Here is a 13,696-nt window from a genome sequence, read left to right as displayed (position 1 = left end):
AACACAGCCAAAGTCGCTTACAATAAGCAGACCTGGCAACACCGCAAACCAGCGCTGCAGGCTAATTTGCATATGATCAAAAACCATGTTTCATTGGCCGGACCTCAACGCTCAATAGAAGGACAAGGTCTCTCTCTCTCTCTCTCTCTCTCTCTCTCTCTCTCTCTCTCTCTCTCTCTCTCTGATCAGAGACGTTGTCTGTCCTAACAAAGACACACTGAGGAGGAGGAGTCATCAACCCTAAACCCAGGGTAGAGAGCTTCAGTGAATGTGTCCTGGAAGGTGTAAAGGTGTCTCAGTGAGTCAGAGGACACTTCATAGAAGGACAGAGTCCCTGCAGGGCAGTCTAGATACAATGCTACTCTGTAGCCAGGCCAACCGCTCTCATCCACTGCTCTGCTGTAGACAGAGGGATCAACAGGGAGGTGAGTCCTCCTACTATTGTGATAGACAGAGTAACTGACTCCACTACAGGACAGAATCCAGGAATGATCATTGAATCCAAGCCCACTATCCTCTCCTCTCCTGCTGATTGCTCTGTAAGCCCCTCCTATCAGAACCCCTCCCCTCCACTCTACCTCCCACAGGTAACGGCCTCCAGAAAGACCCTCTGAACACAGAATCTGATTCTCATCATCACTAAATCTATCAGGGTGGTCAGCGTATGGCTGAAGCTTCTTTGACCTTGTGACCTTCCTGTTGTCGTCAGACAGACAGAGTGTTCTGCTTGCTGTGTTTGGGTCCAGAGTGAGACGATGGGAATCTGATGAGAAAACAACACAGTAGAAAACATTAAATATTAAACTTATTTATACCTGTCTCACCCTCCTACACTGGGGTATTTTCTAAAACTAGACTAACACAAAAACATTTCAGATGACTAAAATATAACTAAAACTCAATTAAGTTTTATTCAAAGGTCTTTGACTAAACTAAATCTAAACGTTGCTGTTAAAATCAACACTGATACATTTAGCAGAAAACCAATTAACCCATTAAGACCTGAGACCAGATTCTACAAAATGTACTTTTCCGTTTTCTGAACTTGAGTAAATGTACTTAGTTACTTTCCACCACTGCACATGCCAGTAGCAACACATAGCAGACAGACAGACAGACAGACAGACAGACAGACAGACACTCACATTGTGTAGACAGACAGACAGACAGACAGACAGACAGACAGACAGACAGACAGACAGACAGACAGACAGACAGACAGACAGGTACTCACATTGTGTAGGGAGTTGAGGATTAGTCCAGAGTTCTCCTCCATGTTTCACTCTGTAGGAAGTAGAACAACAATGCATCAATGTCTGACTGTCTAACACAACGTCTCTGACACTACAGTGTTTCTGCTACCATTATCTTCACCAGGGCAGGCAGCCTGACCGGACAAACTCACTGCCACCTGGCTTGGACCAGAGGACGTTAAAATACTTGTTGTATTTCTAAATTTTTGTTTTTTTATCCCACGATTTTGTAACCCAGTTTTCTTTTCACCCTGTGCCAATTATCTAATGTAATCCTGGGCGCTACACTTCCTCTGCCAACCTGGGGGGGGCAGCGGACTGACCTCATGCCTCCTTCTATGCATGAGGAGTCCAAGCTGCTTCTTTTCACCTGACAGATGGGAATTTCCCCGGCCGGACGTAGCGCGTGGAAGGGACACGTTATTCCGACCAGTTCCTTTCCCCGCCATCAGGCGCCCCGGCTGGCCAGGGGGAGGTAGTTTTAGAGACCAGGATTACTGCATGTTTTTGTGAGGGTACCTACCCTAGGGGACACGGGGAGAACATGCAAACTCCACACAGAAAGGCCCTTTCGCCAACCCCCGCCTCGGGTATGGGCACTGATGACGCGGAGGAGGGAACACGCCGCCAGTGCCCACAGCGTCCCCAGCGGGAATCGAACCCAGGACCTTCTAGCTGTGAGGCGACAGCACTACCAACTGTGCCACCGTGCCCCATGTATTTACATTTCTTGCCTGCTGGCCAGTACCATGTAAATGTATTTACATTTCTAATGTGATTTCTTCCCATGGTACTGGCCAGCAGGCTGTGGTCATACAACGATACACTGAGGACACTCAAATGGAAACTGTTATGAAATGACTGAGAGGGAACCTTCTGTGTTTTCTCCTGTTAGACCTGCTATTTGAGCTTGTAGATCTGATGTTTGAGCTTGTAGATCTGCTAATTGAGCTTGTAGATCTGCTTTATGAGTTCTCAGAATACTTAGGCATACTAGAGTTCATCCGGTTAATCACGTTTATTTTTATGACAAATTACAGTTTACATGTGAAGTATGCTACAATATCATCTTTTCATATAATTGTACGTTTCAATTAAAAGTATGTTCCTTACATCCAGCATTATTAATTTGTGTGTAAATATTAACTAAATTAATCAATTTAAAGTTGACTTGAGGGAGTAATGTTCAGATGTGCAGAGTGGGAAGTCGGTCACAATGGTTGTGAAAATCACACTCATGTGAAGTGAGGGGCGCTCTTATCATCGTACATCATGAATCATCTCATACTGGCCAATCAGAATGCTTGTTTCCTGTTCTCACAAATTGACGTCATACTTGGCAGACATTTGATCTAATGTCTCCTTTCATTGTCGATGGAAAATATGAGACGTGTGGGGACAAGATGACGTACATTTTTCCTTCATCGTCGATGACATTTAATGATTGTGTTGCGAACATTTTGTGGGGACAGAATCTGTATATAGGAGGGGCTAGCGCCCCTCAAAAATACATGTCATCATAATTATGATTCCAAACTCTAGTCTATGAGGTCATAGATTACCCTGGATTCCATATTTGGGCATGCCTCCACGCAACTCCATGTATGGGCATAAAAGGGACACATAGGCAGGCAGACAGACAGACAGACAGACAGACAGACAGACAGACAGACAGACAGACTGACTGACTGACTGACTGACAGAGTCTACTCACTTGAGCGTTTTCAGTCCAGAGAAGTTCTCCAGTCCAGACACCGGCAAGACGTTGAAGGTCAAGTCTAATTCTCTCAGATGAGGATTCGATCTGAGAGCTGAGGCCAGAAGTTCACAGCTTCCCTCTGACAACCAGCAGTTCATCAGTCTAAATGAGAAATAAAACAGCACATGTTTGATTGTCTGCTATAAAAGACATTATTCTGGATAGAAGACAGTGAAGCTGATAACTGGTGATGTCACAGACACAAGAAGGACATCTGCTGGAGCAAAAGACAATACAATTATTTGTATTATCGGCTATTTTTTAAACATGTTGATGAATCTTGGACAATGCTAAAATGTTCTCTTAATGATTCATTACGTCAATTACGGCACTGGCCATAAGCCGGTTAACCCATTTAGGCCTGACCTCAAAATAATCTTTTAAATCCTCAGAAATAGCAGACCTACAAGCTCGTAGCGCACCACTCGGTGGCGCGCTACGAGCTTGTAGATCTGCTATCTTTCAATAGCTAAATTATAAAACACCAAAAAGCCCAAAATGGGTTAAGGGGTCCCTAGCAGAACATATTTTCAGATGGGGGGTCCCTAGCAGAACATATTTTCAGATGGGGGGTTCCTAGCAGACCCCGAGGGGGTCCTCTGAGTTACTGCAGGGGGGTCACCAAATCTTCTTATAATAGAAGTGTGTTACTAGGATATCAACCTTATTCACACTGTACCAATAAAGCCTCACCACAATATGAATATAGTATATTATATTTAATAAATGTATCACATAATAAATAAAAAATATCTGACCGTAGAGTCTCCAGTCTACAATGTGGACTCCTCAGTGCGTCACACAGCAGGTCCATATTTGGCTCCAGGTGGTTGTAACTGATGTCCAGGTGTCTCAGATGGGACGGATTAGAACTGAGAGCTGAAGCCACAACTTCAATGTGTTTCTTCTTGAGGTCACTGCCAAAACCAACAAGTCTGTAATGACAGATTAAATGTAAAATCAGAGATGAACAAAACAGGTCAGACCAAGTTCACTGTCAAGGAAGTAAACTGAGATCAGCTATTTTCAAAAACATATTTAAGTAAAATAATTGACAATAATAAATTAACACAATGATGGTGTGGGGGTCACTGGCACACAATGTATTCAGATAGAGGTCTGTTACATGATAGATATTTATTCATACAAAGTCCTTGGTTTGAGAACCTCTGGTTTACATTAAACACTGCAGAATGAACTACCAAGGAGTCTTTTAACACATTTAGACCTGAGGCCGATTCTTAGAAAATGGCTTCTAAATCATCACAGTTTTCTGAAAAACCCTGTTTCTACAGTATGTTCAGTGCACTAGTTCTCAAACTATTTCATGTCAAGGACCCCCAGAATTATTATGTAATTGGCTGCGGACCCCCATCTGAAAATATGTTGTTCCAGGGACCCCCCAGAAGCAAAGATTTGAGTTAAAAATGTTTGCTCTGAAAGAACATTCAAAGATTTGCGCCACGTTTTCACAATTTAAAAGAAATAGCAGATCTACAAGCTTGTAGCGCAGCGTGCTATGAGCTTGTAGATCGGCTTTTTTTCAGAAGTTATGTATGTATGTAGTATGACCTACTAACTAATATATATCGTGGCACTAGGTGTGGCGCTACGAGCTTGTAGATCTGCTATTTTTCAATACTTAAGCTGTATAACATAATGCTTAAAACACCAAAAAGGGTTCCCGTCCGAAATGGGTTGATTTGTGATGATGCCACCTCTGTGTGCGTGCATGCGTGCGTCCGTCCATGCATGCGTGTGTACAGTACACATGTGTGTGTGTGTGTGTGTGTGTGTGTGTGTGTGTGTGTGTGAGTGTGTGCGTGCGTGCATGTGTGTGTGCGTGTGTGAGTGTGTGCGTGCGTGCGTCCATGCATGTGTACAGTACGCATGTGTGTGTGCATGTCTGTTTATTATTTGTATTAATTTGTAATGAATGAATGTAGTAGTTATAATCATTTTAAATATAGTATTTGTAATGAATGAATACAGTAGTAATATATGAGGGAATGGTGCTCAGTCATGTTGTTATTCACAGGACTACTGACCTGGCTGTTGTGCAGTTCCTCACAGCTGGGATCAGTCTCAGTCGCGCCCACTGGTCTGTGTTGTATTTGTCCAGGTCCAACTCCTCCAGAACCTCCTCTGACATCAGCAGCATGGAGGCCAGAGCTGAACACTGGGTCTCAGAGAGTCTCTTCCCTGATCTGCTCTCTGACTCCAGGTACTGTTGGATCCCCTGACTGACTGACGGGTCGTTCATCTCCATCAGACATTGGAATATGTTGATGCATCGGTCAGGAGAGAAGTTGTCGTCATTCATCTTCTTCAGGTTGTTGATGGCTCTCTGGATCTCCTCTGGACTGTTCTTTGTCTGACCCAGCAGACCTCCTAACCGACTCTGGTTGGACTGCAGTGAGAGACCATGAAGGAAGCGGACAAAGAGGTCCAGGTGGCCACTCTCACTCTTCAGGGATTTTTCCATGGCTCTCTCCAGGAAGTCATCCAGGGTCATTTCTTCTTCTCCTCCGAGGAATGTCTTCAGTACCTCCATGTTCTTCTGTGTGAAACAGTGGGACAGGTAGACTGCAGCCAGGAACTCCTGGATGCTCAGGTGAACAAAGCAGTAGACTGTTTTGTGGTAAGAAGCACCATCTACTATGAAGAATGATGTGCACATGCCTGACTTTAGCACGGCCTTGTTCACATCAAGACCACAGGCTTCCAGGTCTTTCTGGTAGAACAGGATCTGATCTTCGATCATTTGCTTAAATGCCAACTCGCCCAGCTTCAGAATGAACGGTCCTTCTGCCTTCATGAGCTCCTCTTTTATCTTTTTCGTCGTCTTATCTGATTCACCATACTTCTCCTCCATCTGCTTCGTCAGAGTCGTCAGGAATTCACAGTACATCTGAACCAGGGTCTCAGGGAGAGGGTCTTCCATGTTTCTGTGCTGCACAACAAAAGCAAGGATCCAACAGAAGACTGGGATTTCACACATAGTGGAGAGGATCTTTGATTTCTTGATGTGTGAGATGACTAAGCTGGTCATCGAGTTGGCCTTGTTCTCATCATTGAAGATCTTCATGAACCTCTTCTTGAAGTACTCCCTCTTCTGGTCATCTGTGATGAACCCTCTTATTTCTGTCATCCTGTCAATAAGGTCCAGTCGATCAGGGATCTGATCCACTGCTGCAGGCCGTGAGGTGATCCAGATGCGAGCGGAGGGAAGCAGTTCACCCTTGATCAGGTTTACAATCAGCTCCTCGACCGGCAGGGATTCCTCAACATTCGTGATGGAATCTTTCTCGAAATCCAACGGAAACCTGTTTTCATCGAGCCCATCAATCATGAACATGACTTTGCAGGGACAGGTTTTGTAGTCGTTTGACTCCTGCACTATTCTGAAGATGTCATTCAGTGCTTCTTCCGTAATCCCTCTGGTTTCCTTGACACATTCGTGAAGTAGCTTCGCCAGAGAAAAGCTTTCTCCTTCGAGAAGATTTAACTGGCGGAACGTCAATGGGAACACGAGATGGGGGTCTCGGGGGAAACGGTCCATGGTCCAGTCGTGAATAAATTTGTGTAAGAGGAAGGATTTTCCAATTCCTGCGACACCAACAGTGAGCACTACTCTTTCATTTATTCCAGAATTATACAATTCACAGAGTTGGATTGGTTCGTCCAGTCCTGCCCTGTTCATCTCCATCTGTCTGACCTCATGATACCTGTGCATGCTTGTGAAGCTGGTGTTTATGTTGTAGATCGGGACACAGACGTCTTCAAACTTCATCTTGGACTCATTGTCCAATTTTACACATAGATATGTGTTTTTCATCTTGTTCTGAAGCGTGCGTTCGTAGCCTGCTATTTTCACCAACAGATCTGTAATGAACAAAGCAATTCTTAAACAGCTTCAGGAGAAAGAGATCTGCCAGATCAAGCTCTACAAAACAATATAACATTTACCATTTCAATCAACCAGTCAGACAGCCAGACAGACAGACAACCAGTCAGCCAGTCAGTCAGTCAGACAGACAGACAGACAGTCAACCAGTCAGGGTTCTTAAAATCGTCTCAACATTAAGCTTAACATGTTTTTTTATCAATGTTGTTAAACTCTAAGTCTGGCTGAATTAACTGGAGAGCTTCTGATTCCCAGAAGGCCTCTCTACCATTCAGAGATATCACACACACACACACACACACACACACACACACACACACACACACACACACACACACACACACACACACACACCTTACCTCTCAGTTTGGCTTCTCTCTCTCGTCTTGCCTTCTCTTCTCCTGTCAAAGCTGAAATGTGAGACAGTGATTGGTCAGAGTGGAGACACATCATCCCATTGGGTCCGCCTCCGTGCGTGTGTGTGTGTGTGTGTGTGTGTGTGTGTGTGTGCGCGCGCGCGTCTGTGCTTGTGCCTTGTGTGCGAGCGTGCGTGCGTCAGAAAACATAATTGTGTTTAGTGTTGTAGGGTTAAAAACCAACGTACCCTGCTTCCTCCTCCTCCTTTTCGGCCTTCCTCTTTCTGGGCTAGCGGGTCTCGGAGGAGGAGGGTGACCTGCAGACATAGGTTGTATAAATTAGAAGAGGAGGTGGTGACCTGGAGACAGAGGTTGTATAAATTAGAAGAGGAGGGGGTTGACCTGGAGACAGAGGTTGTATAAATTAGAAAAGGAGGAGGTGACCTGGAGACAGAGGTTGTATACATTAGAAGAGGAGGAGGTGACCTGGAGACAGAGGTTGTATAAATTAGAAGAGGAGGAGGTGACCTGGAGACAGAGGTTGTATAAATTAGAAGAGGAGGGGGTTGACCTGGAGACAGAGGTTGTATAAATTAGAAGAGGAGGTGACCTGGAGACAGAGGTTGTATAAATTAGAAGAGGAGGAGGTGACCTGGAGACAGAGGTTGTATACATTAGAAGAGGAGGAGGTGATCTGGAGACAGAGGTTGTATAAATTAGAAGAGGAGGGGGTGACCTGGAGACAGAGGTTGTATAAATTAGAAGAGGAGGAGGTGACCTGGAGACAGAGGTTGTATACATTAGAAGAGGAGGAGGTGATCTGGAGACAGAGGTTGTATAAATTAGAAGAGGAGGGGGTGACCTGGAGACAGAGGTTGTATAAATTAGAAGAGGAGGAGGTGACCTGGAGACAGAGGTTGTATAAATTAGAAGAGGAGGAGGTGACCTGGAGACAGAGGTTGTATAAATTAGAAGAGGAGGAGGTGACCTGGAGACAGAGGTTGTATAAATTAGAAGAGGAGGAGGTTGACCTGGAAATTGCGACATTGCTAGTTACAATCTACAAGGGTGTTTTAATATAATATTAAGTTATAAACATAATAAACTATAAAATATCTATCCTCTCTTCACCTACCTGTTGGTGTGGCTTTTAACCTCTCCACTAGATCATTCTTGTCCATCTTTGTCAGAACATTCAGCATGATCTGAGTTTCTCTACCAGGGTAGTTCTGCGCGATCAGGTCCACTGTGTCTGTCCTCTTGGCGTTCTCCAGGACACTCTTTGTGAGCGGCTTGAGACCTTCAACATTTCCAGGATCTTCTAGATACCACTTGAACTCGTCAAACTCATCGTGAAGCAGCTGTTTCAGAGTGTCCAACATGCGCTGCCTAAGTGTCCCCATGGTGGATTCTGTTACAAACACATGATATTAACATGTCAGCTTCATTATTTGATGTGAAAAGAGTCAAAAGCCTGAACACAATAAGCTGTATAGTTGAAGTTACATGCATCAGGAAACACTTCTCATACCCAATTTCAGTTTAAGTTTGTACTCCCACCTTGCAGCTGTCATGTCATTTATGTACACAAACCTAAGGTGTACTGTGTGTGTGTGTGTGTGTGTGTGTGTGTGTGTGTGTGTGTGTGTGTGTGTGTGTGTGTGTGTGTGTGTGTGTGTACTGTAGGGGTGCGTTCGGATAGCGCACTGAGCACACTGCAATACAAACTCTCCCGCTCCCGGTGCACATATCCGAACTCACCCATATATAAATGTTACCGTTAGTCTTTTTGTCAGGGCGTTGTTGTGCTCAGCTACTACTAAAGGTCACGCCACCGCCACGCGCACAAACCTGTGGTACTGACGTGCTGTCCTGTAAATGACCTGCAGGCACAGTATAACGATTACTGGACAAAAAGTGCAGTTGGGGAAGGTGGATGTTGTGTGCGGGGCTGTAGCCTACTGCTCCCAGTGGAGTTATGGAAGGTGGATGTTGTGTGTGGGGCTGTAGCCTACTGCTCCCAGTGGAGTTATGGAAGGTAGATGTTGTGTGCGGGGCTGTAGCCTACTGCTCCCAGTGGAGTTATGGAAGGTGGATGTTGTGTGTGGGGCTGTAGCCTACTGCTCCCAGTGGAGTTATGGAAGGTGGATGTTGTGTGTGGGGCTGTAGCCTACTGCTCCCAGTGGAGTTATGGAAGGTGGATGTTTTGTGTGGGGCTGTAGCCTACTGCTCCCAGTGGAGTTATGGAAGGTGGATGTTGTGTGTGGGGCTGTAGCCTACTGCTCCCAGTGGAGTTATGGAAGGTGGATGTTGTGTGTGGGGCTGTAGCCTACTGCTCCCAGTGGAGTTATGGAAGGTGGATGTTGTGTGTGGGGCTGTAGCCTACTGCTCCCAGTGGAGTTATGGAAGGTGGATGTTGTGTGTGGGGCTGTAGCCTACTGCTCCCAGTGGAGTTATGGAAGGTGGGTGTTGTGTGTGGGGCTGTAGCCTACTGCTCCCAGTGGAGTTATGGAAGGTGGATGTTGTGTGCGGGGCTGTAGCCTACTGCTCCCAGTGGAGTTATGGAAGGTGGATGTTGTGGGCGGGGCTGTAGCCTACTGCTCCCAGTGGAGTTATGGAAGGTGGATGTTGTGTGTGGGGCTGTAGCCTACTGCTCCCAGTGGACAGAAGTAGTATTAAACACATAAAAGTAGCCTGATTGTTGAGTTTTCCCCACAAACCCACTTTGAGAAGCACTGCAGTGCACACTGGTCTTACCTCAGTTATTGACTGTGGCGATGGTTTCCACCAATCACATGCCCTCTCTCTTTGGTTTCAATGGCTGTTCAAACCAATCATGATGCAGAACACTGGGGGATCAGAGAAGATAACAACTGCATTATACTCTTTTCCCGCCAATTAGAAGTAGGTACAGTACAAGCAAAAGTAAGAAATGTAATCTTTTCTCATTGGAAGGGGGGATACTTGTAAGAAATGTAATATTTTCCCATTGGAAGGGGATTACTTGTAAGAAATGTAATCTTTTCCCATTGGAAGGGGGGATACTTTAAATGTAAACGTTTTCACCAACATGCATGGAAATTGGTAAACACTGGTCTCATGTCCTGACTTACATAAACGTATCTTGGAGCCGTGACCTATACCCAACAGTAAAGGCTCATACATAGTCTGGATTTACGTGGTGAGGTGACCACCGAACTACAACATGACGTCACGAGCCGCCGTGAAGAGCAAACCACCGCCACCACTCCAGCCCTTCTCTCTGTTTTTACTCACCGCTCAACGTTATTTCAGCTCCGGTGGTCAGCTCACCACGGGAGCGGTGGTCACCTCACCACCGAAAAACCAGACAATGAATGGGCCTTTAGTCAGCCATTTCGATTTGTTTTGTTCTTTTCTTCTTCTACCTTCTCTAAAACACCCTGGACAACGCTCCACACGTCCCAGACTCTTCTCCCTTCTCTAAAACACCCTGGACAACGCTCCACGCGTCCCAGACTCTTCTCTCTTCTCTAAAACACCCTGGACAACGCTCCACACGTCCCAGACTCATCTCCCTTCTCTAAAACACCCTGGACAACGCTCCACACGTCCCAGACTCATCTCCCTTCTCTAAAACACCCAGGACAACGCTCCACACACCCCAGGGTGTATAATGCCCACAAAGAACAAGATTCCTTTACAGGATCTCCTCACTGGTCAACAAAAACACCTTGAAGACGTTGACCTGAGATCAGATTCATACGAGGTTTCCACTGGACACACACTGGTCTGATTAACCCATTCTGACCTGAGATCAGATTCTAAAAATGTCAGACGCTCTTTGATTTTTCAAAAATAGCAGACCTACAAGCTCGTAGCGTGGTGGCGCGCTATGAGCTTGTAGATCTGCTATTTTTCAATAGCTAAAGCATAACATGATGCTATAACACCAAAATGGGTTCCCGTTCAGAATGGGTTAACAGGAGCCCTCGTACAAGGTTTCTTTGACTATGCATGCACCTCTTGGTACCACAGCACCTCAAAGGCCCTTAAAACAAGGCTCCAGACCTCCCAAAACAAACTGGTCAGGCTCCTACTTGGCCAACCGAAACCCACCGAACCCACCTCACCACCCGAACCCACCTCACCCCTGCCCACTTTGACAGGCTGGGATGGCTTTGGGTCGACGACAGAGTACAGCATCTTGCAATGGGTCTGGTCCACAAGATTCGATACACCACCAAGATACCCATGTACCTGTCTAGATACTTCCTTAATGTAAACGAAGTCCACACCCACAACACCAGAGGGAGTGCAACAAACCATGTACAACCCAGATTCGGCACAAACAAGGGACTAAATTATTTTTGCTCCTATGCCACCAAAATGTGGAACGCCCTACCAACAGTCATTAAGACTTGTGAATCCCTTGACTCCTTCAAAACCGCTCTCAAAGGGCACCTACGGACGGCTGCAATTCGAAACTGGCCCCCGTAAAATCTGAATCCCCCCCACCGCCCCCCCACCCCTTTCCCCTCACTGTGTATATGTATCTTTTCCCTTTTTGCTTCCTTTATGATGAATTCCTGTTCTGTTCTTTAACTAGATAGAAGTGTCTATTTGTACGTCTCTAAATGTTATGATGAATTGAACATGGTGGACCCTCTTGTAAACAAGTGTAATGCTTAATCGGGTCGTCCACTCACAGTTAACAGTCTTTGTGTTGAGTTTGTGCTTGAAATGTACTGTCATTTTGCAAACTTTTAATAAATATTTAAATGTACTGTAATTCTGCAAACTGTTAATAAATATTTAAATGTACTGTAATTCTGCAAACTGTTAATACATATTTAAATGTACTGTAATTCTGCAAACTTTTAATAAATATTTAAATGTACTGTAATTCTGCAAACTGTTAATAAATATTTAAATGTACTGTAATTCTGCAAACTGTTAATAAATATTTAAATGTACTGTAATTCTGCAAACTGTTAATAAATATTTAAATGTACTGTAATTCTGCAAACTTTTAATAAATATTTAAATGTACTGTAATTCTGCAAACTGTTAATAAATATTTAAATGTACTGTAATTCTGCAAACTGTTAATAAATATTTAAATGTACTGTAATTCTGCAAACTGTTAATAAATATTTAAATGTACTGTAATTCTGCAAACAGTTAATAAATATTTAAATGTACTGTAATTCTGCAAACTGTTAATAAATATTTAAATGTACTGTAATTCTGCAAACAGTTAATAAATATTTAAATGTACTGTAATTCTGCAAACTGTTAATAAATATTTAAATGTACTGTAATTCTGCAAACATTTAATAAATATTTAAATGTACTGTAATTCTGCAAACATTTAATAAATATTTAAATGTACTGTAATTCTGCAAACATTTAATAAATATTTAAATGTACTGTAATTCTGCAAACATTTAATAAATATTTAAATGTACTGTAATTCTGCAAACATTTAATAAATATTTAAATGTACTGTAATTCTGCAAACAGTTAATACATATTTAAATGTACTGTAATTCTGCAAACATTTAATAAATATTTAAATGTACTGTAATTCTGCAAACATTTAATAAATATTTAAATGTACTGTAATTCTGCAAACAGTTAATACATATTTAAATGTACTGTAATTCTGCAAACATTTAATAAATATTTAAATGTACTGTAATTCTGCAAACATTTAATAAATATTTAAATGTACTGTAATTCTGCAAACAGTTAATACATATTTAAATGTACTGTAATTCTGCAAACATTTAATAAATATTTAAATGTACTGTAATTCTGCAAACTGTTAATAAATATTTAAATGTACTGTAATTCTGCAAACTGTTAATAAATATTTAAATGTACTGTAATTCTGCAAACAGTTAATAAATATTTAAATGTACTGTAATTCTGCAAACTGTTAATAAATATTTAAATGTACTGTAATTCTGCAAACAGTTAATAAATATTTAAATGTACTGTAATTCTGCAAACTGTTAATAAATATTTAAATGTACTGTAATTCTGCAAACAGTTAATAAATATTTAAATGTACTGTAATTCTGCAAACATTTAATAAATATTTAAATGTACTGTAATTCTGCAAACATTTAATAAATATTTAAATGTACTGTAATTTTGCAAACATTTAATAAATATTTAAATGTACTGTAATTCTGCAAACATTTAATAAATATTTAAATGTACTGTAATTCTGCAAACATTTAATAAATATTTAAATGTACTGTAATTCTGCAAACATTTAATAAATATTTAAATGTACTGTAATTCTGCAAACAGTTAATACATATTTAAATGTACTGTAATTCTGCAAACATTTAATAAATATTTAAATGTACTGTAATTCTGCAAACATTTAATAAATATTTAAATGTACTGTAATTCTGCAAACTGTTAA

At 42.4% G+C, this 13,696-nt stretch overlaps 1 protein-coding gene across 2 annotated transcripts; it reads right to left on the bottom strand.

Annotated features, from left to right (window-relative positions):
- Window positions 1-147: 147 nt before the first annotated feature.
- On the bottom strand, window positions 148-10,125 carry LOC308320866 (protein NLRC3-like). 2 transcript variants are annotated; one of them, XM_080771573.1, is made up of 9 exons: window positions 10,033-10,125; window positions 8,411-8,686; window positions 7,524-7,592; window positions 7,279-7,329; window positions 5,049-6,897; window positions 3,771-3,929; window positions 2,968-3,114; window positions 1,235-1,284; window positions 148-763 (listed from the first exon to the last, which is right to left on the bottom strand). In XM_080771573.1, the coding sequence occupies exons 2-9, from the start codon at window positions 8,676-8,678 to the stop codon at window positions 204-206; spliced, it is 3,153 nt and encodes a 1,050-aa protein (XP_080627699.1). In that variant the 5' UTR covers window positions 8,679-8,686; window positions 10,033-10,125; the 3' UTR covers window positions 148-203. The 2 variants fall into 2 exon arrangements, with proteins under 2 accessions (XP_080627699.1, XP_080627698.1); XM_080771572.1 differs by having other exon boundaries at window positions 3,771-3,947; window positions 5,061-6,897.
- Window positions 10,126-13,696: the final 3,571 nt, after the last annotated feature.

The sequence above is a fragment of the Protomyctophum bolini genome, assembly GCF_963924005.1.
Source record: "Protomyctophum bolini genome assembly, chromosome: 9".
NCBI lineage: Eukaryota > Metazoa > Chordata > Actinopteri > Myctophiformes > Myctophidae > Protomyctophum > Protomyctophum bolini.
This window is presented reverse-complemented; position numbering and strand designations above follow the sequence as displayed.

Coding starts and splice junctions, on each gene's coding strand:
- LOC308320866 (XM_080771572.1), bottom strand. CDS start 8,678: ATGGGGACACTTAGGCAGCGCATGTTGGACACTCTGAAACAGCTGCTT. Junction 6,898..7,278: donor GAGAGAAGCCAAACTGAGAG/GTAAGGTGTGTG, acceptor TGTTCATTACAG/ATCTGTTGGTGAAAATAGCA. Junction 3,948..5,060: donor AGGAACTGCACAACAGCCAG/GTCAGTAGTCCT, acceptor CTGTCATTACAG/ACTTGTTGGTTTTGGCAGTG.